At 42.2% G+C, this 25,791-nt stretch overlaps 1 protein-coding gene and 1 long non-coding RNA gene across 8 annotated transcripts in view; one reads left to right on the forward strand and one right to left on the reverse strand.

Moving 5' to 3' along the window:
• Positions 1-25,791, forward strand: part of OXNAD1 (oxidoreductase NAD binding domain containing 1) — a 99,912-nt gene that overhangs the window by 60,060 nt on the left and 14,061 nt on the right. For all 7 annotated transcript variants that reach the window (XR_003854549.1, XM_029589237.1, XM_029589238.1 and 4 more), the window contains 2 exons: positions 5,354-5,495; positions 7,508-7,750. Coding sequence is in view for 6 of the 7 variants with exons in the window: in XM_029589237.1 (XP_029445097.1) it covers positions 5,354-5,495; positions 7,508-7,750 (385 nt within the window). In the remaining variant the exon portion in view is untranslated. The remainder of the gene's footprint in view (positions 1-5,353; positions 5,496-7,507; positions 7,751-25,791) is intronic.
• On the reverse strand, positions 18,112-25,562 carry LOC115084405. Its single transcript, XR_003854550.1, has 3 exons — positions 25,505-25,562; positions 23,549-23,724; positions 18,112-18,435 (listed from the first exon to the last, which is right to left on the reverse strand). It is a non-coding gene; the product is annotated as an uncharacterized LOC115084405 (long non-coding RNA).

A 25,791-nucleotide genomic window follows, 5' to 3' on the forward strand; every position in this document is an offset into this window, starting at 1 on the left:
AGGAACAGTAATATATTTCAGAATCAGTGTGTGTGAAAGTTTAACTGAATCTCTAGTTTCTTTAGCACAATTAATTGGATAATTAGAATCAGGTGCTTAAATAATTGGGTAACAAGTAAATTAGATTTACTCCTGCAGAGTAAATCTATATAATTGAGTTTGGGCATCCTGTCCTGTATAAAGGCACAGAAGATTTTGAGTTTGGTCTTCACTATAAAAGTTTTTGTGGGAGCTCATCATTCCACAGTCAGAAGAAATTTCAGAAGGGCTACGAAAAAGAGTAGTTGATGCTTGTCTGAATGGACAGGGTTACAAGACTGTTTCTAAACATTTTGGGTTCCAACCATTCATTGTCAGTCTACAGTTGGGACAAGTTAAATGCTAGTTACTGTATCCAAGAGCGGTCACCCTACCAAGAGCAAACCGGAAAATCATCCACAAAATCACAAAGAAGCCAGACAAGCATCTAAAGATCTGCAGGCTTTTCTCACTGTGGCTAATGTGTGAGGGTCCACGCATGGACCATCAGGGGAAAGAATGAATGGGAATGGTGTTCATGGGAGGAGAGCTAGGAAGAAACCTTTGCTCTCTAAAAAGAACATTGCTGCCCACTTCAGGTTCACCAAAAGTATCTGGCTGAGCCACAAGACTTCTGGAGTTATATTCTCTGGACGGATGGGATACAAATATAACTTTTCAGGTACAAAAAACAAATGTTTGAAACCCAAACACTCTCTTGCGAAACAAGACCCTCATGCCATATGTCAAGTTTGGTAGTAGAAGTATCATGGTATGGGGCTGTTTTGTTACATCGGGACCTAGATGGCTTAACGTCGTTGATGGAATCATTAATTCAGCTATATATAAGAAACTTCTAGAGGATAATATCAGGCTATCTGTTAGTGAACTGAAGCTGAGTTGAAAACGGGCCATGCAGCAAAACAACAACTCTAAACATTCAAATCTGCTATAGAATGGCTGAAGAAGAGATTTCATGTTTTGGATTGGCCAAGTCAAAGTCCCATCCTACTTTTTATTGAAATGTCATGGTAAGAACTAAAGCGAATTGCTCATTAAAGAAAGCCATAAAATTTCACAGAATTGAAACAGTTCTGTATTAAAAACTGGACCCCGGAGGATTTACAGCTGGGGACCTCTCGTCCGAGAGGATGGCAAAGGAGGGTTGATTCTGGAGCACCGATTCCACCTGGTGAGCTGTCTTCGTAACTGCCCCGAAGCCACGCCCCCGAACTGACGACATCAAGGAGGGCCCAAACGCCGGGATAAAGGCGAGCTGCAGCGGCGATACCCCGGAGGATTTACAGCTGGGGACCTCTCGTCCGAGAGGTTGGCAAAGGAGGGTTGATTCTGGAGCACCGATTCCACCTGGTGAGCTGTCTCCGTGAAACGCCCCAAAGCCACGCCCCCGAACTGACGACATCAAGGAGGGCCCAAATGCCGGGATAAAGGTGAGCTGCAGCGGCGCGCAGCCGAAGCCGCGCGCCAAAGGGGCGCGCCCCTTGGAAAAAAAATGTCTGCAAGTTTATTTGTGACTTTCTCCCACTTTATGGGTAGGAAAAGGAAGCCGAAAATTTGGTCATCTTCTCCGGCGTCTATAGAGGCAAGAGGCCCGATGGATCAGCATGTAAGGCGGGTAAGTCAAACAGCCCGCAATATGATTCCTGATATATCCTTTTCATCGGGTGCTTCAGATAGCCCTTGCCAACAACTGCAATCTCAATCATTGTTGGAAGCTAATGTCCCTATTGAATCACAACTGGAAGCGGTAGACATGAATAACGTTAATATACAACCCACAATGGTAGGGGAAGAGAGTGTGGGGAGACCTGGTGATGTGACTGGACTACAGGGTATTAGTCCAGCAATCATAGACCCACAGTCAGTGACTCTGGTTGATGTATGGAAAGCTATCAATGACCTGCAGAAAATGACTGGCTTTATGGATCAAACTAATAAAGGAAATATGGAAATGAAAAATGTATTGCAGACACATGACAATCGTTTAAAACAAGTAGAGGAAGTAGGAAAGACTAATACTGTGCAGATAACATCTTTACAGACAGTACATGCTTCCTTTATTAAGGATAGCCTAGTTAATCTTAGGCAGATAGAGAGCCTAGAGAATGAGAATAAGGCCAGAAACCTTAGGTTTTTGAACTTTCCCATGACTAGGCTTCTCTCTGCTACTGAATTGTTGAAAAAATACTTAATTGAAAATTTGTCTATATTAAATGTAGACGATCAATCTATCTCAAAGTTATTATGTTTTGAGCTCAAGAATTAAGAGACAGGAAGGAGAGGAAGGAATGGACAGTGTCCAGTAAGCGTCCCCCAATTTAACCTCCTTCCTGGAGTCATCTGTTGATGATATTCCGCAGAGAGCTACGTTATTAGTTACTTTCTGCAGAGAGAAAGATAAAATTAATATTCTTCAGAAATACTTTAGAAATAGGGAACATCTATTTTGCGGTTATAAGGTCCAAGTGTTTCCAGATGTCTCTCGATCCACTCAATACAGGAGGAAGCAATTCCTTTTATTGAAACCTAGAGTATTGTCCTTGGGGGCCACTTATTTTTTGAGGTTCCCCTGTAAATGCCTTATAGAATATCAAAAGAATAGATTTATTTTTCAGGATCCGTCACACCTGGAAACGTTCTTGGTTGATAAAGAAGCTGGTTGAGATATAAGTAGTTGTATAGATATAATAGATCCAGCTAATGTAATTATTGAATTACAATTTCCTATATTGTTTATGTATTACTTGTTGGTATCCTCCCAATTAGTGGACTATAATTTTGACATATAGAGAGTGAATGTCTTTGTAAACTGGTTCCTGATTTAATTGTGCTATATGCAATTGTATTTCTTTGATTTTTTGCATTTTTTATAATTTGTAAAAACTCTAATAAACTTTAAATAAAAAAAAACAAAAAAAAACTGGACCAAAATTCCTCATGGGTGATATGAGAGGCTGATCAACACTTACCAGAAAACTTAGCTGAAGTTCTTGCTGCTGAAGGAGGTGCCACCAGTTACTGAATGAAGGATTTACATACTTTTTTCATACACTACTTATTGTTGAATCTTTTTGTTGAATAAATTATCAAAAAATATCCTTTTTGTCTGAATTATTTATTCATTGGGGTTCTTTCTCTCTTATCAGGGTTTAAATTAGGATCTAATCATATTTTTAGTATAAATTGTGCTACTCCATCTTAGGGAGTTCACAAACATTTTCTCAACCGTGCAGCTGTTCTAGTTTTGTGGTTTTGAGGCAGTTCTCTCTTAAACTAAAGCTAAGTATGCAGCAGGGTTAATCCTCATCACTGTGGCATTGGTTACCTAAGAAACCTCTTTGTACTTTTTGGAGTCTCAGAACAAAATGAAATGGAGCTTTGGTTACTGTGTATGTGTGTACGTTTTACGCACTCACAGGTGAATTTTCAAAGGAGTTATGCAGTAAATGTAAACATTCTAATGCAGCAATTTTCAAAAGCTGTTTGCCCATGTTAAAAAGCCAACTTTCTTGGGTAAAGTGCATTTACACATGTGAAACCCAGTTTTAAGCTTGTAAGTACTTTTGAAAATCGGGCTCATAGGAAAATTGGTGTAATTTGGGTGTATAACAGCCAAGTTACACCAATTTTAAATCAAATACACGCAAAAGTGCGTGCATCCTTTCTCTTTTGAAAATTAACCCTACAGAATTAGCCATACAATTTCAGCTGCTAATTCGTGGGCAGAATTTTTGCTGGAAAAGTACTATTTTCCCCATGGAAATTCCTTTGAAAATTACCCTCTTTAGTAACTGTACAAAGTCTCAGAGGTAATGTCCTGGTGCAGCCCCAGGTGAATTTTAAAAGCCCGACTCACACCGAAATTAGGGGATGCACAAATATGTTGGGCCAGTACATGCCAAACACACACACACACACACACACACATGAAAATTTTCCAAAAAGGGGCATGGCTGGACTTAAGCATTCCTGGATTTAACCATGAAGTTTACAAATAAATAGGCGCACTGGCACGTACCAGAGTCTCCTGCCGCATAACTTTAAAGAAATTAAAACCATACTTATACCCCAGATTTTAGAACAGTTTTACAAGCTTTAGTCTTCTCAAAAGTGGACTATTGTAATGCTCTTTTGCTAGGCCTTCCACTAACTACTATCAGGCCCCTCCAACTGCTCCAAAATGCAGCTGCAAGAGTTTAAGACTTGCATTGGCTACCGATCACTTATAGAACCCAATTTAAAGTTTTATCCTTGATCCACAAAACGCTTTTTAATGACAGTGTTGAATGGTTCAGCACAGCACTTCATTTTCATACACCACAACAGAATTTGCGTTCTGCTAATATTGGTTTACTTTCAATACCATCTCCCAGATTAGCCCAATTAAATAGTATAAGAGAGAGAACCTTGTCTTTAGCAGGTCCAAAATTATGGAACTCCTTACCACCTGACTTATGGCTTGAGTGTAACTTTCAGATATTTAAGAAGAAACTAAAAACTTTGTTATTTCAGCAGGCATTTAGTTGAGCACATTTGAAATATCGATTTCTCCCTCTGACATATTTTTGTCTCTGCCTAATTTAATGTTTTCTTTCTTTTTTATTACCTTTTCATTTGATTAGTTTAATAGTTTTATTTTATTGATGTTGTATTTTATGTACTAAGTAATCATTTTATACTTTTAATTGATATATTTTATTGCTCTTTTTTGTATTTAAATTATGTGAATCTGTATGATGTCCCAAGAATATCGATATATAAAAATAATTAAAATAAATAATTCTGCTATGGATGATGTGTAAGTTATAAAACAAAGAAATCTAAGATCAGCGGGATTTTAAAGGTTGAGACTAATAGGAGAAAGGGGAGGCTATTAAATTAGGGCGGTTTGGAAGTCCTGTCCCTTAAATGGGCAAGCTGGGAACAAACTGGCAGTGGCGTCGGCGCACGTGCCTTTTAAAATCCCCCTCACTTATGCGGGAAGCGGCATTTTCACGCACAGGCGTGCATCCACTTAGAATTGAGCGCACTTGGTGCGCACAGTCAGGCTGATTTATAACATGCGTGCATATACAAAGGTATGTTATAAAATAGCCGCATCCCTGGGCACGGGCCGACCCACTCGTGCACCGCTTTAAAAGTTACCGTTTAATGTGCAGATTGCTGAGTAGAGCTTGTTAAAATGGAAGTTCTTCCTTTTCAGATTCCAGTCAGGGCTGCTGCAGTTAGCATACTGTAACTTAGACAGTATGACCAGAACAGTTTACAGTATTCAATTGTGTTCAGTGCCAAACTGACTTCTTTTCGTTCTCAGGGTCGATTTCTTTATTCCAGGAGTTCCAAAAGTTGGGGGGTTTTCAATCTGCTCTAGCCCAGGACTTCTACAAAGAGAGAGAATATTGGAATTAGCAGTGAAATACACTGAGCACCCTCCTGCTCACTGGATTCATACAAAGGTAAACAAATGGCCTATATATAGAATTGCTGCAAAACCTGCTTTTTTTTCTTTTAACTTCACTGCCTTTTCTTGTGGTTTTGCAAAGCACTGCAGGAAGCTTTGCACAGAGAGCACTACTGAAAGAGCAGTCTCTCACTCCTCAGCTTGGCCATGGCATAGCATCTTGCAGATGTAGCAGAAAGATAAGGGAAAAGTTGTGGTGTCATTCTCTGTAGCTTGCACACTGCTCAGCATTGAAAAAGGTTTCAGAACAATCTACTTTTTATCTTCTGGACAAAGGGAAAGCTACAACTCAGGTTCTGAAATGGAAATGGGCTTTTATTCTAGGGCAGAATCAAACTAGGAAAGAGAGTGATGGCAAAATCATCATCAAAATAAAGGATAAGTTTCAAAAGCAATCAGGAGTTCCTTCCCCTTTTTGTTACAGTGGAATATTCGATTAGCATTCCAAAATAAGAGAATTAGAATAACATGATAATTACTAGAAAACTTGACATTGCATAATCGGAGGAACAGCAAAATAGAGATTTGCTGAACCACAGACTGAAACATGGGGCTGGGTGGCTTAATAATCTGGAACTAGATGAAATAACTTCAGTAGCCCTGAAAATTTGTATCTTAAAATCTCAATTAGCCTAATGAGGGTATTCAGTACACCCAACAACTTTTTGCTTCCTTTAACAATTTTTATTTTTGGTAAGCAGATACAATATTTCTCTTTCTACTTTCTAAAATATGAAACTATTTGCAGTCACGCCTGGTAACTGGCTGGTTGTACATTTCTGAGATGCTGCAATTGCAAAATACTTTATCTTATTTTGACATAAGGTGCTATACAAAACCCAAATAATAATAGCAGTGAGAACTGTGGGGGGAACTATAGTTAGTAACATGAACCCACCTGCTTTACAATGATGGAAACTGGTATTTCACTTGCCCTGTGGGTTTGGGATTTTGAATTAGGCCTGAGGCCAAGTCCCCCATCGCTATGGCCCTGGCCCCGGCACCGGCAGATCAGTGCCCAAGGCCCAATTCCTGGCCCAAGCTCTGGGCCTAGATCTGGACCTGAGGCCAGGTTCCATCGTTGGGGCCTAGGCCGAGGCCTAATGATGCCTTTTTCTGTCAGACATCCTCTTCAAATGATGCGTTCTGCTGCAAAGATATGCTGCAGCAACATCACTGTGGTGCGTCCTTCCAGTGGATATGGGCCCAGACCTTGGCATCAGGTGTGGGCTAGGCTCAGGCCGAGCACTGAAACTAGGCCCCTGCAACAGTACTAGGCCGAGGCCTGGTGCTATCAGAGGCCTTTTTGTTTTTCATCAGAGACTATTTTTGGCTCATTTCATTCATAATGAACTGAAAATGGCCCCATTTTGCCATATTTTACCTATTTATTTTAAATAAATGCATTTCCCTACTGACTAGTGAGCAGTGGCACTGCAGGGCATTCATACAGGGAGTAATATTAAAAGTCAGATTTTCACTGATACAGCACCACATAAAAACATTAGAGAAAAAGATTTTTTAAACCACTGAATTCCAAAATCTCAGCCTCTTACGTTAAATGGTAAGTCTTCATTTACAATAAATGTTTTTTAAAAAATCTATAAATCCTCCTTTTAATCCATACTATTGATATAAGGAGATATTCTTCATTTGAAAGATTACAGATAAAGGCTAACTTCAGTGACTTTATTAAGGCCACCTAGGAGCTGTGTGTTTAAAAAGTCCAATGGGCTTCTCTTTTAACAATAATTTCTGAATAGTGCCTCTGCAACTTGATTTAATTATATTAATTGCAAAGAATTTGGTTTTTCCTTTTACAGTATTATGACATGAGAACTGTTACACTGTCCTTCTTATAACAAAACACAAATGTGTACGTATGTGTATGCGTCCTCTTTGTATTTTCCATGAGACCCATTGTTGATATGCTTTAGATGCAGTATTTCTTGTTATGCTTTTTCAATAAATATATTTCAAACAATTTCTCTCTTGCTTCTTTTTTAGTGTGATCTTGGTTCAGAAGTAGCTTTGCGTATAGGAGGAGATTTCTTTTTTGATCCTCAGCCGTGGGAGCCCCCTGTAAACCTGGTGCTGATAGCAGGTGGTGTAGGAATTAACCCTTTGTTTTCCATGCTGCTCCATGTAGCTGATTTGCACACAGCCCGAGAAAGGAAAGAGAGCAGGTTCGAGATGGGCACAGTGAAACTATATTACAGTGCAAAAAACACATGTGAGCTGCTGTTTAAGGTAAATGAAGACAATGTTCTAGTTACAATGTTTATTTAGTTAGTTTTTAGCATTTGTTATGATGTTTTGTTTTTTTTTATAATGCGAATTTTGAACATAGCCCTGCCTAAAATTCCTATTGCAACACGTGTGTGCAGCACACAACAGAACAATGTGCAGCAGCAGGCTTTAGACTCTAGGTCAGGATTCTCTAGTGATTCTCAGGGAACTGGTCTGGGTTGAGAAGATGGTCAGCTAAGAACAATTCAGCCAGGACAATCAAGGTTAAAGAACAGTTCACTGTTTTCCGCTCAGGTTTTAATATAATCTGAGGTACTGCACTTATGCCTCTTGCAATATTATAATTCTGTAAATGATGGAAAAATAAAGACAGTAGTGGATAATATTGTGCTATTAGTGAAGAAACAAAGGAGGTCTATAATACAAGAGCACTGATAAGACTACTATACGATTAACCGTTACTGGACCACCACATTAGGAAACCAAGCTGGCATTGGGATGATGTATTAAGTTTTCTGACTTCAAAATTCTTATTTCATCTTGTCCTACTACACCAGTCCAGCCCTGACAAGTGATTTATTTTTCCCAGCAGATGGAGGCAGACAACACTGTTTTCCTCTGTGATACACAGCCATTTCTTAGGAGCTGGTGCTACCAGCAGGAATCCAGTATTTTCTGCCTCCAGCAGAAGGTAGGATTGGGATGGTGCAGCAGATCGACAATGGATCTGTGATCGGACCCCACAGCCAAGCCACTGGTTTTCTGCCAGCATTGCGAGCTCATTGACCAGTTCCCAGCCCCTCTTGGGGGGGGGGGGGGGGTGTTTGAGTGTGATCCAGGAGCAGAAGGAAAACAAATTATAAAAATAAAACAGTGAGGAGAAGCCAAGGTCTCAGCACTCTGCCTCAGATAAGTGATTTTTTTTCTCACCCTGTTGCTGAGAGGAAATTTGCCTGCTCCCGAGCCTTTTTTTTTTTTCTTTTTTTCTACCTGTCCTTTCTTAGTCTGGCCTTGAATCTCCCTGGTTCGGGCCTGCCATGTTTAAAAAAAAAAAAAAAAAAAAAGGCAAACTGAAAGAAAACCTGCCTGCTGGAGCAGCAGTCTGTCAGTGCAAGGAGGCTGTCAGCAGGAGCAGTGGGACGCAGTAGTGCATCTTCCAGGAGTAGGTATGGCAAAGGTCTCTGCACTGCAGGGAGGGGCTGGCTTTGCACATTGCTGCCAGTGGAGCTGCATGGTTGGGATGGAGAGATCAGCCCAGGTTTTTCACTGCTGCATGGCTTGAAGGGTGCTCAGGGCCATGACTGAAAAAGGCCCGATCTGTCTGGGCTGTTTGCATGTGGGGGAGAAGCCGGGTGAGGGCTCAGTGCAGGGATTAGCTCTCTCTCTTCCCCCATCCATGAGTTTGGTGCGCAGTCTCTAGAAGGCTTTGACACGAGGTCAACCGCATGGAATCTAGAGTCAGAAGCCATTTTGAATTCGCTCATGCCATCAAGCCTGGATTCCCATGAAGTGGCTGGGACTGGGGAGGAGCTTGATTCACCCCTACCCCCTTCCCCCATGTTGGTTCCCTTGAGAGACTGGAGGGGGCTCCTATGGAGAGTGCAGCTGCCTTGGTTCCGGGGCCCAAGGAGATTTTTCTCCAGAACTTATTAATTTTCTCCATCAGGCATTCTGTGCTTTCTCCAGGTCGGAGGCAGGGCCATGTGGGCTTCCCGTCATGTCTGGAGTCTCTTCGCCAGCTCTCCCTCCCCTGGTTCTGGCCAAGAAGGTGCAGCCAGCTATCATGGTACTGGGGCGCTTATGGGAGTACCCTGGGAATATGGAGGAGTCCGTAAATGCGCATAGTTTGGCATCAGTGGAGGAAGGGGAGATTCCTCCTGGTCCTGAGGACGATTCAGTGATCCATGTTTTTCATTGGGGTGAGATGGGCTACCTAATCAATCAGGTGATTTCTTATCTCCAATTTGGAGGAATCTAAGCCTCAGGACACTCTGATGTGGGATTCAATTATTCAGGGGAAGCGGAAGACGACTGTCGCTTTTCCACTACAGTCAGAGATCAAGGAGATGATGTTGACTGATTGGGAGTCCCTGAGTATGGCTTGTGGGGGGGTTAATCTCTTGCAGCAACTGTATCTGCCTATGACCAGGCATACCACTTTTCCTGTGGAGAGGAGCTTGTCCCTCAAGGATCTATAAGAGAGGAAGATAGACCTGCCTCTGAGAAGTCTGTTTATCTCATGAGTGATGGCAGTTCAGATATCCATCTGTTTGGCCATGATGTCCAGGCTCATCAGCTATGGATTCAACAGCTTCCAGAGAGCAAAGAGGTGGCCAGGATGGAATCCGCAGCAGCCTTCCTGGCGGACACGCTATATGACTGGTTATGGAGTTCCTCTTGGTCGGTGGTGTCCAGTTCTTGTGGTTGTGTAATTGGGTGGCTGATTCTTGGTCTAAGATGCATCTGGGGAAATTACCTTTAAGGGCAGGCTGCTGTTCAGGAAGGATCTGGAGCAACTGGTGAAGGAATCAAGGAGATCCTAAGCCCCAGCACCTGCCAGAGGACAAGGGCCACTTTTTTATAGAACTGGCAGAGGTCGGGGGGGGGGGGGGGGCAATTTCATGTCTCCAGGCGATACCAGCCGGGTAGGCAATTTTTTTTGTGCCTTTTATGCTACCTTCTTCAGTTCAAGCGGTCAGGGTCAGTCCTTTTGTGGCGCCTGAATGCAGAGGGCTGATGCCCAGTCCTTAGTGGGAGCCAGTAAGTCCTCTTCCTGAGGTTCTGCAGGTTCACTATTCTGACTCCTGTGGGGGATGTCTGCGAGACTTCTTCAGAGAGTGGACCCATACCACGTCTGACTATACTCTTGACCTGTATTGCCCCATATGAGACATCTTTATGGTATCTCCCCGTTCCACTCCAGTCAAGCGTTAGGCTGTTCGTATGACTTTGCTGAAACTGCAGCTCTTGCAAGCAGTGATACCAATGCCTCCATTAGAGCAGGGCTGTGGCCGTTATTCCAGTTATTTCATAGTACCCAAGAAGGACGGTTCCTTTGTCCCATCCTGGATCTCAAGGGCGTAAACTGCAGTCTATGGATACTGCATTTTTGTATGGAGATGCTGTGGTCTGTACTTGCTGCAGTGCACCAAGGGGAATACCTGTGTTCATTTTTTTTTTATATAAATCTTTTTATTAGAAGATCCCAGAGTATCTGCATGTGAAATCGACAGACGGGTGAAACAAGTGTTTCTTGTGGATGAGAGGGTGCGCAAGATTCTGTCAGGTCTTGGTTTTTCTGGACTTACCCATTCCATCTGCATGGAATTATCTGCAGGTGCTCGTCTTATGGCAGCAACCCTAGATTTGGTGCCATGAGCCAGAGCTCACAGGCATCCCCTTCAGGCATCACTCCTGATGCATTGGGCCCTACAGACACAAGATTACCGGGTTTGACTGCCTCTGAGTCTGTCGGTGTGCTAGTCGCTTCGCTGGTGGATGGTTTCCTCAAACTTGTTGAAGGGCGTCAGCCTAGTCACTCCATCCTGGGTTTTGGTCGTGACTGATTCGAGCTTCTTGGTTGGGGGGGCTCATTGTCAGGATCAGGTGGCCCAGGAGAGTTGGTCTCCAGAGGAGGCCTTGTGGTCCACCAACTAGCTGGAAACCATGGCTATTTTCTGGTGCTTTTCCAGTCCCTCCCACTGATTCAGAGGAGAGCCGTTTAGGTTCTCTCGGGCAACACCCCGGCGGTGGTGTATGTGGGTCAATAGGGGGAAACTAGGAGTCATGAGATTTCAGCAGAGAAGTCACTCCCATGGGTGGAAATGAATCTCCGGCTACTTTCAGCAGCATACATCACCAGCTAGGACAATGTACAGGCAGACTTCTTCAGTTAAGAAGCTTGGAGGTCTTTCACAGGATTTGCTGCAGGTTGGGTCATCCCCTGGTGGATTTGATGGCGACCCATTGGAACGCAAAGGTGGACTGTATCTTCAGCTGGTGAAGGGAGCGTGTTTCGCAGGGGATCGACACCCTAGTGCAGTCCTGGCCGGAGGGAGCGCTCCTGTATGTCTTTCCCACATGGGAACTCACAGGCAGTCTGCCACAACACATAGAGCTGAAGAGCAACAGAGTCATTCTGGTGGCGCTGGACTGGCGGCACAGGTCTTGGTATGCCAATCTGCTCCAGCTCCAGATGGACCGGCCTTTACACTTCGCAAAGACACTGGATCTCTTGGCTCAAGGGCCCACAGTCATGGAAGATCTGGCTCCATTCTGTCTTATGGCCTGGCTCTTAAGCAGAGACAGCGCCGTAAGAAAGGGTATACTTCCACATTATTTGCTACGTTGTTGAAAGGTTGGAAATAGTCAGCTTCCTTGGCTTATATTTGAGTCTGCTTCTGTTCAAACAGTTCTCTAAGTCTAGGTTGGTTTCTCCCCGGTGGGCTGATATTCCTTGTATCTTGGCTTTTCTTCAGGGTGGTCTGGATAAAGGGTTGGCCCTAAATTCCCTAAAGGTGCAGGTGGCAGCTGTTTCTTGCTACCCATGACCTATATCGGGTGTCTCTATGGCAACTCACCCTGATGTGTCCCGCTTCTTGAGAGTCGTCAAAAGATTGTAGCCACCCTTCCGGCCCATCGTTCCTCTGTGGGATCTGAATCTGGTACTGAGAGCTCTTATAGCGACCCGTTTGAACTCTTAAAACAGTTATTTGAAGGATTTGTCTCTGAAGCCCGCTTTTCTGGTTGCGGTGTGCTCCGCATGGTGGATCTTGGAACTTCAAGTCCATGCTGGGATCCTTTTTAGTGATTTTGGCAGAGGCGGTGATCTTGTGACCGGAACTGTCCTTCCTCCTGAAGGTGAATTCTGCTTTTCATGTCAATCTGTCTAGTTCACGTCCATCCTTCTCTAGGGAGAATTGTGGACCTGAGTATCAGTCCCTCCAATGTTTGGACTTGCAGAGGATTATCTTACGGTACTCAGAGGTCACTAATGACTTCCTCAAATCGGACAGATTATTTTCCTTTTTTGGGGGGTCTAGTTAAAGGAGACGCGGCCTCTAAGGCTACTCTGGCTCGCTGGATGAAACAGACAATTGAATCAGCTTATTTGCTCAAGGGCAAAAAGCCTCTGGAATTGGTGCATGGGCACTCCACCACGGCACAATCAGCATCTTGGATGGAGGTGCATGCGTTTGCTCCGGCTGATATTTGCACAGCAGCCACTTGGTCTTCCCTTCATACTTTTGTGAGGAATTATTGGCTGGATGGATTGGCGCAGGAGGAAACTGCTTACGGTGTGGGGGTTTTATGTGCAGCCCTCGCATATAGATGAAACTTTGGTACTTCCCACTTGTCAGCTGAACTGGTGTAGTAGGATGAGATGGAAGAAGAAATTTCCTTACCTGTTAATTTCTTTTCCATTAGTCCCTGCTACACCTGTCTAGAACCCACTCAGTAAGCAGGGCTGTGGTGTTCTGCATGTTCGCTTTAGCTGTCTGTGTAAGGGTTTTGGCTTTTCCCTTTGTTTGAGTTTTCTTCCTGCTTTCCTTCTGTTATAGGCCGCAGGAAAACATCTTTTCAGGTTACTGGTTGAAATGTAATTATTCTTCCATTGTTTGAGTCTGATGCGAAGCTTGGACAGAAGGATACTGGATTCCTGCTGCTAGCACCACCTCCTAAGTAGTGGCTGTGATGTCACGGAGGAAAACAGTGTTGTCTGCCTCAGTCTGCTGGTAGGGGGGAAATAACTCACTTGTCAGTGCTGGACTGGTATTGCAGGACTAATGGATAGGAAATTAACAGGTAAGGACATTTCTCCTTGTATACTTTTTGTAAAGCATGCTGAGCAATGGTGAGGAGAGAGATTGCACATACCATTCCTCCCCCTCTGAAACAGAGAGATATGCTAATGCATGCTCAGTAGGAAAAAGATTGCTAATCACGCCACATCAGTATGTCTTTCTAATTCTTTTTTCAGTTTGGTAACATAGAGTGACAGAAAAAAAAGTAGGGTAGGACCCTTTCTACTCCCTTCCTCTCCCTGCCACCCATTTCCCCATGTCAAAATGTCATCAGCCCAGTGCTCTGTGTAGCACTGAGCTGATTACTGGATGCAGCATTGTGTCTGCAGTTTTGTAGATGTTAAAGATTAAGAAGTGATAGGGCTTTAGTATATATTTTGCTCACATTCTTGCCCTAGATATTTAGTAATCTTTTAAAAACCTTCCTTTGAGGAACTTTAGCATGAACCAGCCCCTAAAGTTATTTATCCAAAGTACCTAAGTACTGACCATAAGTTTGCTTTTAATTTTAACTGTAAACTTGCAGAATATCAAGTTTTTTGCACCAAGTGCCACATGTATTATAATCTGTCTGTACCCGTTGCAAAAAGTTCCTGGATCCCAGAGAATAAGTCAGATCTCTGGAGGCTAGAGTAGCATACCTGGAGTTTGAGGCAGACAGATGTACAGAGGAGACCTTAAGTATCATAGGATTGGCCCAACTAATGTTCCCTCCAAGGAATGACTGCATGTGTGCAAATTATTTTTGTATGACCAACAATTTGAGTGCCAGTATTAGTGTTGCATTTCGGCATATAGCATAAAGAAAAATACATGTGAGCGACCATGTCAAACCTATGAGCGATGCTCTGAAATGTATGAGCAATTGCTCATGTGCTTAGCTTAGAGGGAACTTTGGTCCCAACTCCAGTCTAGTAGTCCCTGTGCTACCTTGGAGGAGACCATCACTTTGTGGTGACCTTGTAGCCAGCACCTGGACTCCTGGTGATTCATTATTCCCTCAGACCAAGTGTGTATCCAGGGGCATGTGCTCAAGAGAGACAAGTTAGAATTTGCAATATAATTGGTGATTCAGTCGTTAAGAACATGGCTGGGTGGTTGGTGGATGTGAGGATCAAAAGGTAACTTGCTTGACTAGCGCAAAGTTAGGGACTTCACATGCCACCTAGATTAGAATTTAGAGAGCACTGGGGAGGAGCCAGTTGTTGTGGTCCATGTTGATGTCAGTGACATCGGTGCAGGATGGAGGTTCTGGAAGTCAAATTTAGGATTTTAGGAGTTATTATTCAAAGGAGTTAAGCACATAAAAGTAGCATATATCGTAGTCATTTTCAAAAGCCCATTTACACATGCAAAGTCTTTGAAAATTCAACCCTATGGAACGAATTTTCAAAGGAGATGCACACGTAAAAGCAATTAGCAAAAGCCCATTTACACACGTTAAGTTTATTTACGCATCTAAATCTTTTTGAAAATAATCTCCTTTGCTAAGAAATTGAAATCCAGAACCTCTAAGGTTGAATTCTCAGAAATGTCCAGAAAGGCTCTGGAGTCTCAGTGCATGAATGGGATGATGGAGCATGGAAAAGGGCTCTGACTTTTTTTTAAAAATTTGAGAATGTTTTGGGGAAGGCAGAGCCTGTTCTAATGAGAGAGGCTCCATCTTAACCAGGGTGAAACCCAGCTGCTGGTGCTAACATTTAAAAAGGAGAGAAAGCTTTTATATCCTGTTTCAGAGAGAAATATCTTCAAAGGGTAATGGTATAACAAAGAAGTTAAAATATCCCAATAGAGATGTTGTGGTAAAGCCTGAAGTAGCCCACGTGGAATAAAATAAAGTGCTGACAAGGATGAAGGATTCCAAATTATCTGTATCAAATGCTAATAAGCAAATTCTAGAAATCTAAAAAAAAAGATTGAAGATGTAAACATAATCAGCATTTTAGAGACTTGGAGGAGGGGCGGGTAACCAATTGGACATTGATACCAGGTTTCAAATTATATTGATATGAAAAGGCAGATCATATTGGTGGTGGGGTGGCACTATATGTTAAGGATGGCATAGCATCAAACAAGATAATCCTGCAAAACACAAAATGGATAGTAATTCCATGTGTGATGGTGAAGGGTATAGCAGTGGATGTGTACTACAAGTTGCCCAACTAGGATGAAGAATCAGACAGAAAAATGTTCTAAAAAATTAGAAAGGCAAATAAAATTGGCAACTTTAATAAAAATTGGAGCTTTCAGTTAACCCCAGCATTGATTGGATTTGTGTCTCAACATGGCATGCTAGGGATGTAAAGAGTCTGAATACCATTAATGACTACTTCATGGAGCAGCTAGGTCTGGAATCAGTGAGAGGGGGAAAGCTATATTTTTTAGATCTAGTCCTCCGTGGAATGCAGAATTTGGTTCAAGGAGTAACAGTGGCGCAGGAAATAAGGTAAATTGGGAGGACAGACTTTATTTTTAGATACGTTAGTAATAGTGCAAAAATGGCATTGTGAGACTCAAAAGGTGGAAAGGAGGAATATGTAGAGGCTGATGAAGAAAAAGCAAAATTACTTAATAAATATTTCTGTACGATGTTTACTGTGGATGGGCCAGGATCATGACCACATAAAACAAACACAAATAAGATTGAAAGTGAGGTAAACTTCAATCAGTTTTCGGAACAGTGTGTTAGTGAGGAGCTAACTAAACTTAAAGTAGATAAGGTGATGGAGCCGGATGAGTTACATCCACAGGTATTAAGGGAACTTAGAGATGTCCTGGAAGCTCTGCTGGCTGACCTTTTCAATGCTTTTTTAAAGCCTGGAGTAGTCCTGGAGGATTGGAAAAGGGCGGGTGTGGTTCCTATTCATAAAAGTGGAAGTAAGGAGGAGGCTGGGAGCTACAGAATGGTTAGTCTGACCTCTGGTGAGCAAGCTAATGGAATTGCTGCTAAAACAATGGATAGTGCAATTTTTGGAATCCAATGGATTGCAAGATCCAAGGCAGCATGGTTTTACCAGAGTTACATTTTGTCAGACAAATCTAATCAATTTCTTTGATTGGCTGACCAGAGAGTTGGATCAAGGGAGAGGGCTAGACATAGTGTTCTTGAATTTCAGCAAAGCCTTTGACATGGTTCCACACAGAAGACTTGTAAATAAATTAAGCGCACTTGGTATGGAACCTAGAATGACTGACTGAGTTAGAAATTGGCTGAATGGGAGGTGACAAAGGGTAATGGTAAATGTAGTTTTCTCTGAGAAGGGGGATGTTACTAGTGGTGTGCTCTGGGATTGGTCCTTACACTGTTTTTTTTCAACATTTTGTGGTGACATAACGGAAGGATTATCAGGAAAGGTTTGTCTTTTTGCCAATGATACCAAAATCTGTAGCAGGGTGGGCAGCCAGAAAGGTGTAGAAAACATGAGGAGGGATCTAGCGAAGTTTGAGGAATGGTCTAGGGTCTGGATGCTAACATTTAATGTTAAAAAATGCAGAGTAATGTATTTAAGTTGCAAAAACCTAAGGGAAAGGTACAGTATTGGAGATGAAATTCTAAGCACAAAGGAAGAGTAGGATATGGGGGTAATTGACCCTGATGATATTAAGGTTGCTAAACAGGTGGATAAAGCAATGGTAAAAGCCAGAATGATGCTGGGCTGCATAGGGAGAGGAATGGTCAGCAGAAAAAGGGAGGTGATATTGCCCCTGTATAGGTCACTGGTGAGACCTCACTTGGAATATTGTGTTCCATTCTGGAGACTGCACCTTCAAAAAGATACAAACAGGGTGGAGTTGGTCCATGGGTGGCTATTAAAATGGTCAGTGGTCTTAATTCTAAAGCATAAGGGGATAGACTTATAGATCTAAACATGTATGCCCTGGATGAAAGGCAAGATAGGCGAGATATGATAGAGACATTCCAATATCTCAAAGGTTCCATGCACAGGAGGTGAGCCTCTTTCAATGGAAAGGAGGCTATAGAACAAGGTATCATGCAATAAGTTTGAAATGGGTTAGACTCAGGAGTAATCTTAAGAAATATTTCTTTACAGAGAGGGTGCTAGATACATGGAACAGCCTCCCAGTGGAGGTCGTGAAGACAAAAATAGTTTCTAAATTCAAGAAAGCATGGGGTATATACAGGGGATCTCTAAGGAGGTGATGGGACTTATAATGCTAAAGTAATTGCACGAGTGGGCAGTCTAGATGGGTCATACGATCTTTTTCTGCCATCGTGTTTCTATGTTTCTACTTCACAATAGTGATTATAATGCAATCAAAATTGACATGATCACTGGAGAGAGGACATTAGATAGAACTACTGCAGAAGCATTTAATTCTAAAAAGATAGATACAAGAAAATGAGGGAATTAAAAAAAAAAAAATTAAAAGGAGTGGTTACAAGTTTGCATGAGGTGTGGACATTGTTTTAAATAATGTATTTCACATATTAAAAAAGGTCAAAGGAAGACCAAACGACTGCCAGCATTGTTAAAATGGTATGGTGAAAGAAGCAGTTAAAGCCAAAAAAAATCTTTCAGAAAATGGAATGCAGATTCAAATGATAAATGCAGGAAAGAGCATAAGCATTGGCAAATGAGATTATAAAATTAATAAGGCAGGCCGAGACATCTTGAAAAGTATATTTTCTTAGAAACAAAACTAACAATACAATCTTTTTCAATTACATTTGAAGCAAGAAGCCTACGACAAAGTCAATTGGCTTCTTGCTAAATGGCCAAGGCTTAAAAGAGGCGTTTAAGGATGACAAAGCCATGGCAGTAATACTAAATGAACTCCTTGCTGCAGAGGATCTTAGGTAGATATCCATATTGGAAATGTTCTTTGTTGGTGATGAATCAGAGGAACTGAAGCAAATCACTGTGAAAATGAGAGATGTAATAGATCAAATTGACAAACTAAAGAGTAACAAATCACCAAGACCAGATGGAATTAACCCCAAAGTTCTGAAAGTAATCAAATATGAAATCGCAGATCTGTTAATAATAATCTGTATCATTAGTCTTCAGGTGCTGTGGCTATTTTTAAGAGTATTATGATATCTCATAGAGTTCAAAACACCAGTCAGATCTCAGAAGACATGGACACAGTCTAATGTGCCACCATTCACCATATCCTGCCAGATCTGATTGGCACAGGGGAGGGAAGGAGATCAGGGGAGGACAGGGAAGGGAAGAGAAGATGAGGAATAATGAGTAGGGGTGTGGTGAGGAGATGAATTAGTCACACGAAGATCCAAGTTTTGAATTTCAAAAATGCAGACTTTGTCAAAATGGGGATGTGTCTGGAGGAAAATTAGAAGACAGAGAAAATGGATGAGGTGGAACAACAGTGGGCAAGATTAAAAGGAGCTATTACAAAGGCAGCTAATCTCTGTTAGAAAAGTAAACAAATGTAAGAGGAAAAAGAAACCCATCTGGTTCTCAAAGAAGGTGGTTGAAAAAATAAAGGCAAAAAGAACAGTCTAGGAGTACAAGGAGTACATAAAGAGGAAGACAGGGAAGAATACTTAGTGAAAGAGACAAAGAAAGAAATCAGGAAATCAAAAAGTCAGGCAGAGGAAAGAATTGCCAAAGAGGTAAAGTGAGGTGACAAAACATTTTTCAGATATATCAGAGAAAGAAGGAAGGCCTGAAGTGGTATATTGAAATTGAAAGGTGACAAGGAGCAGGGGTGGTTCTATGAGGCAGGGTGAAGTGGCCGCTTCAAGCGGCAAAATTTTGAGACAGCAAAATTGCCCCGAAACCTTCCTGCCACAGCCGCCTCACCCTGGCTTTATTATGCCTTTCTTTTTACTTCCCGACAAATAGGAGGGGCTGATAGTGCTGCAGTCTGAAGAGAAATCTGCAGGGCCATGACTGAGCCATCCTGCCGCAGCCGGAAGAGAAGCCTGCACGGCCATGGCAGAGCTTATCCTGCTGCAGCTGGAAAAGCCATGCAGGACCGTGGCAGAGCCTATCCCGGCCAGCGGTGGCTGAAGAATGAAAGAAGGGCCACAAGCTGCCTCCGGAGCCCAAGCCGACGGCAGCTGAAGAAATGGAAGAAGGGCCGCCACCAGAGCCCAAGCCAGAGATGGCTGAAGACAGAGTTGTACTGTGCCTATGGCCAATATGGCCTTGGCCATAGGTTCCAACGAGAGCAGTGCGGCCGGCTGCCGGCGGGTCTTCTGCAAAAGAAAAGCAGCACTGCCCCATCGAAAGCGACAGCATGGTCAGCACACAACCCTGCTGGCAATGCTGCTGATTCTGGCAGGGTCGAGCTGCTTTTCCATTTACTAAGGCCACACTGACCGTGCCAACAATGTTTTGGTGGGACCGCGTTGCTTCGGAGAAGGAGTGCCCCTGCCGGAAGTAGTCCAATGCTGGCACAGCCCCGTGGCTGGAAGTCATTCCCTTGGCCACAGGAGCTAAAGAAGGAGAATGCTACTGCCTGCTAGGTCAAGGAGGAAGTGAGTGAGAGAGAGCATGTGTGCTTGTGTGTTGGAAAGTGAGAGAGAGTGCATGTATGCATATGTGTGGGGGAGAGAAAGCATTTGTGCATGTGTGTGGGACAGAGCATGTGTAGGAGAGTGAGAGAGAGCATGTGTGTGTGTATGAGAAGGGAGCATGTGTGTGCACAACTACCCCAGTTACTCTCTGCCTGCTAATCCATGACAAATTTCAGGGCATCTGGAAATTTAAAGTTCCAAGGTATGGATAAGGGGGAATTTTTTTTAAATCCTTATTTTAATTGTTGGGTATTATTTGATGTATCTGTTTTGAAATATTTTATTGATGTTTAGGCTTTTATATGTTTTTAATTATTGAATATTATTCTATTAATTGTTTTGAGTTATTCTTTTTATTGGCATGGTATTACTAATTTTGTTTTATGAAGAATGGTAATGTTTCTGTCTTTTACATTGTTGCAGTGCATATAGAATTTGGCTTTTTGGAATTTCCAGTTCAGTTTTTGTCTGTATATTTCTATTTATACTGTATGGTCTCTTCTGTATTTGAGGATCTATCTGTGTTTTGCATATGTAACTGAAGTAAGTTATTCCATTAGTGTGTAGTTTCTATGCAGGGATCTATAGCAGCTTAGCTTGTTCTGTTTTCCTAATAAGGAGTGTATTGGTGTTTTAGGCCTGGTATAATATTTGTAGTATTAACATTCATAGGTAGGGTTGCTGCTCTGAGTGCTGGCAGTTAGTGCTATTTTTATATAGAAATGTTTTTCTCGTGGGTCTCTGAGGGTCTTGCCCAAGACGTGTTACAGTAGGACTAATACCATATAGATTCCAAGTGTCTCTTGCTTTAGCAGTGCAAGTAAATATAATATACATATTGTAAGTGATATTTTTAACTCAGAAGACTGTGCTTTGAATGTTCTTTTTCATGAAAAATCTGTCTTATAAATGCATAATTTTTAATTGTGTGTGAGGAGGGTGAGATGGGGAGGGGGGTGCAAGGCTATAAAGTTTTCCGAGGACCTCTAATACCCTTGCACTGGCCATGAGCACTGCTGTACAAATGTGGAACAGAACCTCCCAGCTTGTGGTGTCATATCTTGTGTAAAGGGGGAGGGCGCAGATTTTCACTTGGCCATAGGCACCAAATTGCAAGTAGACAGGGCCAAGGGGCAAGATGAGGTACATCTCCGGATACTAAGGGAACTCAGAGATGTGCTGGCCGATTCTACTAGATCCCTAGAAATGGGAGTGGTGCCACAGGACTGGAGAAGAGCAATTGTGGTCAAGCTTTACAAAAGCAGTAGTAGAGAGAAGGCAGAAATTATAGGCCAGTCAGCCTCATCCAAGTGGTGGAAAAATTAATGGAAACTTTGCTGAAGGAAAAGATAGTGAACTATCTCTAGTCTAATGGGTTGCTGGACCTGAGGCAGCATGGATTCACCAAGAGAAGGTCCTATCAGTCAAATCTGATAGATGTTTTTGATTGGGTGACTAGAATTGGATCAGGGAAGAACACCTTATGTGATTTACTTGGATTTCAGCAAAGCTTTTGATGTGGTCTTGCATAAGAAGCTTCTGAATAAAATGAGAAGCTTGGGAATGGGCACCAAGGTGGTGAAGTGGATTACAAACTGGTTGACTGACAGGAGACAGCGTGTAATAGTAAATAGAACCTACTCTGAAGAGAGAACAGTGTTAAGCGGAGTTCCACAGGGATCTGTTTTGGGACTCATTCTGTGTTCAGTTTCTTTGTGACATTGTAGAAGAGACAGAAGGTAAAGTTTGTCTATTTGCGGATGATACTAAGATCTGCAACAGTATGGACACACCTGAAGGAATAGAGAGAATGAAAAGTGATTTTAAAAAGCTGATTAATGAAGATGTGGCAGTTAGGATTCAGAAACAGAAATCCCAAAAAAGTCTCCCACGGTAACTCACAAGTTATCACTTTAACAAAAACATTTTTATTATTTATCAAAAATCTTTAAAAAAAAAAGAAGAGTAAATAACCCAATATTCCTCTTTACAATTTTTTTTAATTACCCCTCAATACAATATGAATACAGTGTGGTGTAACCCTTTAAGAAATACACACATCATCATATTCCCCACATCCATTCATACACGCATATACCACCTCCCCAATTCTTCACATCCCAAAATACAAATACATAACGACACCCTCGACTCAAAACAATGTTGCTATTCAAAAGAATGAAAAAACGTATGTTTTTCAGAGCTCTTGATTTTCAACTATAAATAGTCACAAAAGTCTCTGAACACTTTCAAATGTTAGCCTCGAGGTTCTCAAACAGAGGAGTCCACCAAAGTTGGTAAGAAAGCATTCAAAACGTTCAGAGAATGTAAAGCTCTCCTGGGAAGATAATCCACATGCAGTGTATGATATAGCAGTGATTTTATAGTGCTCGAAAATTTGCTTTAAACAAGTAGTTTGCTGTGATTAAGATGACAAGCAAATGTTGGCTTGTTTTGCCTGATGGCCTGCTCTATCGAAGAAACGCCTGATGTTCAAAATGTAGAAGGACAATAAACATTGGGGCAGATTTTTCAAAGGGTTACGCACGTAACCCCGAAAACCTGCTCCTGCACACGCAGAGCGCAAGCCCCGGGACGCGCGTATGTCCCGGGGCTTTGAAAAAGGGGCGGGAAGGGGGCGTGGGCGGGGTGCAGGTCCGGGGGCGGGACAGAGGCCTCTGGCACAGCGGCAGTGCTGGGGGATGGCGCGCCGGCCAGCGCGCGCAATTACGCCTGCCAGAGACAGACGTAAATAATGAAATAAAGGGAGGGGGGATATTTAGGTAGGGCTGGGGGTGGGTTAGATAGGGGAAGGTGGGGGGGAGCGGAGGGAACGGGGAAAGCCATCGGGGCTCCCCCAGGGCTCGGTGTGCGCAAGGTGCACAAGTGTGCACCCCCTTGCACGCGCCAACCCTAGATTTTATAACATGCATGTGGCTGCGCGCGCATGTTATAAAATCGGGTGTACATTTGTTCGCACCGGGTAGCGCGCACAAATGTACCCCGCAGGTTATAAAATCTGCCCCATTGATTCTCACGGATCACATAATTCCACAGGTTTTTTTTCCAATAAAATCTCCAGAGTGCAAGCATCTGATCATACAGCAGGCGAACATACCTTTTGGGATTTCTGTTGTTGTATATTTTGACAGTCTTTGGTTTTTGGATTTTTATAGTTGGCATTGAATCCTAAGAAGTGCACATTCATGCATCTGGGATATGGTAATCCAAAAGAACTATATGTGTTTGGGGATGAAAGACTAATGTGCATGGACTGGGAGAGGGACCTTGGGGTAATAGTATCTGGCAATCTGAAAGCAGTGAAGCAATATGACATGGCAATAGTTAAAGCCAGAATAATGCCAGGCTATATAGAGAGAGGAATAAGAAAAAAAAGTTATAATGCCCTTCTACAGGTCCTTGGTGAGGTTTGGGGTCTATATCAGAAGATTTATGAGGAGAGGTGAAGGATCTAAATATATATACCTTTGAAGCATGTAGACTTCACATTCTAGAGAGTCTCTATGCATTGTGGGTTATCTGGACGATGCAGCCCTTGGCAGGCGGAACGCTTTCAGCATCAGTGGTAGTCGAAGCAGATGGTGGTAGATGTTCGTCCAGCATTGAAATTCTCGTCAGTTTGCAGTCTGAAGTATGTCACTCTGGAATTTCAGCCATCAAGAAGACCAAATTAAGTTTCAAACCTTGATTTTTGAAATAAGACTGTATTATTTTGAATTCAATCAGGTTTACTAATTGGAGGTTTCAAATAAGATAACAGATCATTTATTTGCATATTCTTAGAGGTCCTATTTTGCCTAAGGACAATATAAATTTAGTATTTATAAGAAGTTTATGGGTTTAAAATTTATTGAAAAATAACAGTAGTAAATACTTGTAGGTTTTTTAAACTGATGGTGCTTTAGTCACCTAATCATAAGCGGTTTATTGCCGAGATCAGGAATCTGAAGTTTTTTCCTCCAATTTGAGTAATTACTAGTGCAGTTAGAGTATGCAATACATTATTTAATATGCCAATCTATGCAAATTTGCCAGAGAAATTTCCACAATTTCTGAAATGTTGATGCAGAAATATCTAATATTTAGGACAACCAAAGTATGTAAATTAGTTACTTTATGCATATAAACCTCATGATCATTTATTGAGGGTGTCTTGGAAATCAGACTTTATTATAGCACTTGAGGATATTAAGATAACTAGATCTTTGTGCTGTGTGGTAGATGGTAAGGTCGAACAGATGTTAGTCTGACCCCCACCGTACAGCAGGTGAATGTACCTTTCTATCAAGGGGAGTTTAAGATAGTGAGATCCAAAGGGCAGGTCAAGAGCAAAGGTCAGCAACTGACGACATAATCCAGTAACCAGTCCAAGGATTCAAGCAGGCAGCAAGCAATGTAATCCAGTAACTAGTCCCAAGGGTTGAGCAGGAGGCAATCCAGAAGTCCAATACCAAGCCAAGGTCAAAATCCAAGGAAACCAGCAGGGATAGACAGGTAAGAATACAAGACGGACAGAAGACAAGAACTCCACGGAAGGTAGGCAATAAGGGAACCAAGGATCAGGGTAGAAGGATGCAGGCATGGAAACAGGCAAATGGGGACCAACAAGAGGACACAGGAGCAACATGCACTGTTAAGCAGGAACTCAGGAGACCTGTTGCCAAGGCAGGGAACGCCAGGCGGAGTGCTCTCAAATATCAGCAGGAGGGTAATGTCATCTTCCGACAAGGTGTGTGCTTAGTGATGGCGTTCCCTCCCAGGGCAGGGCCAGAGAACCAGGCAATCTGCTGTTTGGGAGACAGGAGTTTCTGCCAGTGAGTCCTAACAGAAGAGCAGGGTTTGTTATGTTAAGATCATATGTGGTTTAAGTTTACAAAATATTAATGCCCTGAAATTCTGACACTGCTGTCTTATTTTTTATTTGCTCTATTACTTGTTTTTCAAGATTGCTATGCAGTTTAGTTTTGTTATTAATTTGTTTAGAAATGTAATGCACCTGATAAGAAATAGTTCTGTGGCTGCATTTATTGAAGAGATTTGCTGTCTGTTGTATTTTTATTAAAAATAAAGACATTATTATAAAGTGACCACATCCCTCCCACCTCTCACACCAGTCCTGGTATCTGGTCTGTTTGTTGCAAAGAGTAGCACACAGTATACTGTGCACGACAGGGCTTGTATTAGGTTTCTTTTGACAAGTTAACTGAGCTTTTGCTTTTTCAGTTTTACTAATTTCAGCAAAATCTTTCAATGTCAGTTGAAGCCTGTTTTGCATGGCAGACCATTGTGTGCATCTCTGCGGGAGAAAGGTGGCCAGTAACAAGAACACACTACAGCTTATAATAAAGGGTGCAATGCACCAGAGAGAGGATGGGGATACAGACTTGAGGTAACTGGCTTGTGCAATTCAAGCACACTAACCTCTCAGCTTGACTGGATTCAGTTGGTAAGGAAACCAGCTGAGATCTTTACAGCTGCAAAGAAAAAATCAGCGGAAATAGTGGTTAGAGAATGCAAAACTGGTTTTGAAACTACTGCTTGCAAAAACAAAACATCATTTTGCTTATAGACATATTCATATCCGAATTAAAGAAAAGAACTCTACATTGTATAGTATTTTGGATTGAACCTATTTTCTTTGGTACTGATCTGTAGATTGTGATACTTGAGATGCATTAAGTTACCTAAGCTTTGGTAATGATCTTCAT

Source organism: Rhinatrema bivittatum, chromosome 2 (assembly GCF_901001135.1).
Source record: "Rhinatrema bivittatum chromosome 2, aRhiBiv1.1, whole genome shotgun sequence".
NCBI classification, from domain to species: Eukaryota; Metazoa; Chordata; class Amphibia; order Gymnophiona; family Rhinatrematidae; genus Rhinatrema; species Rhinatrema bivittatum.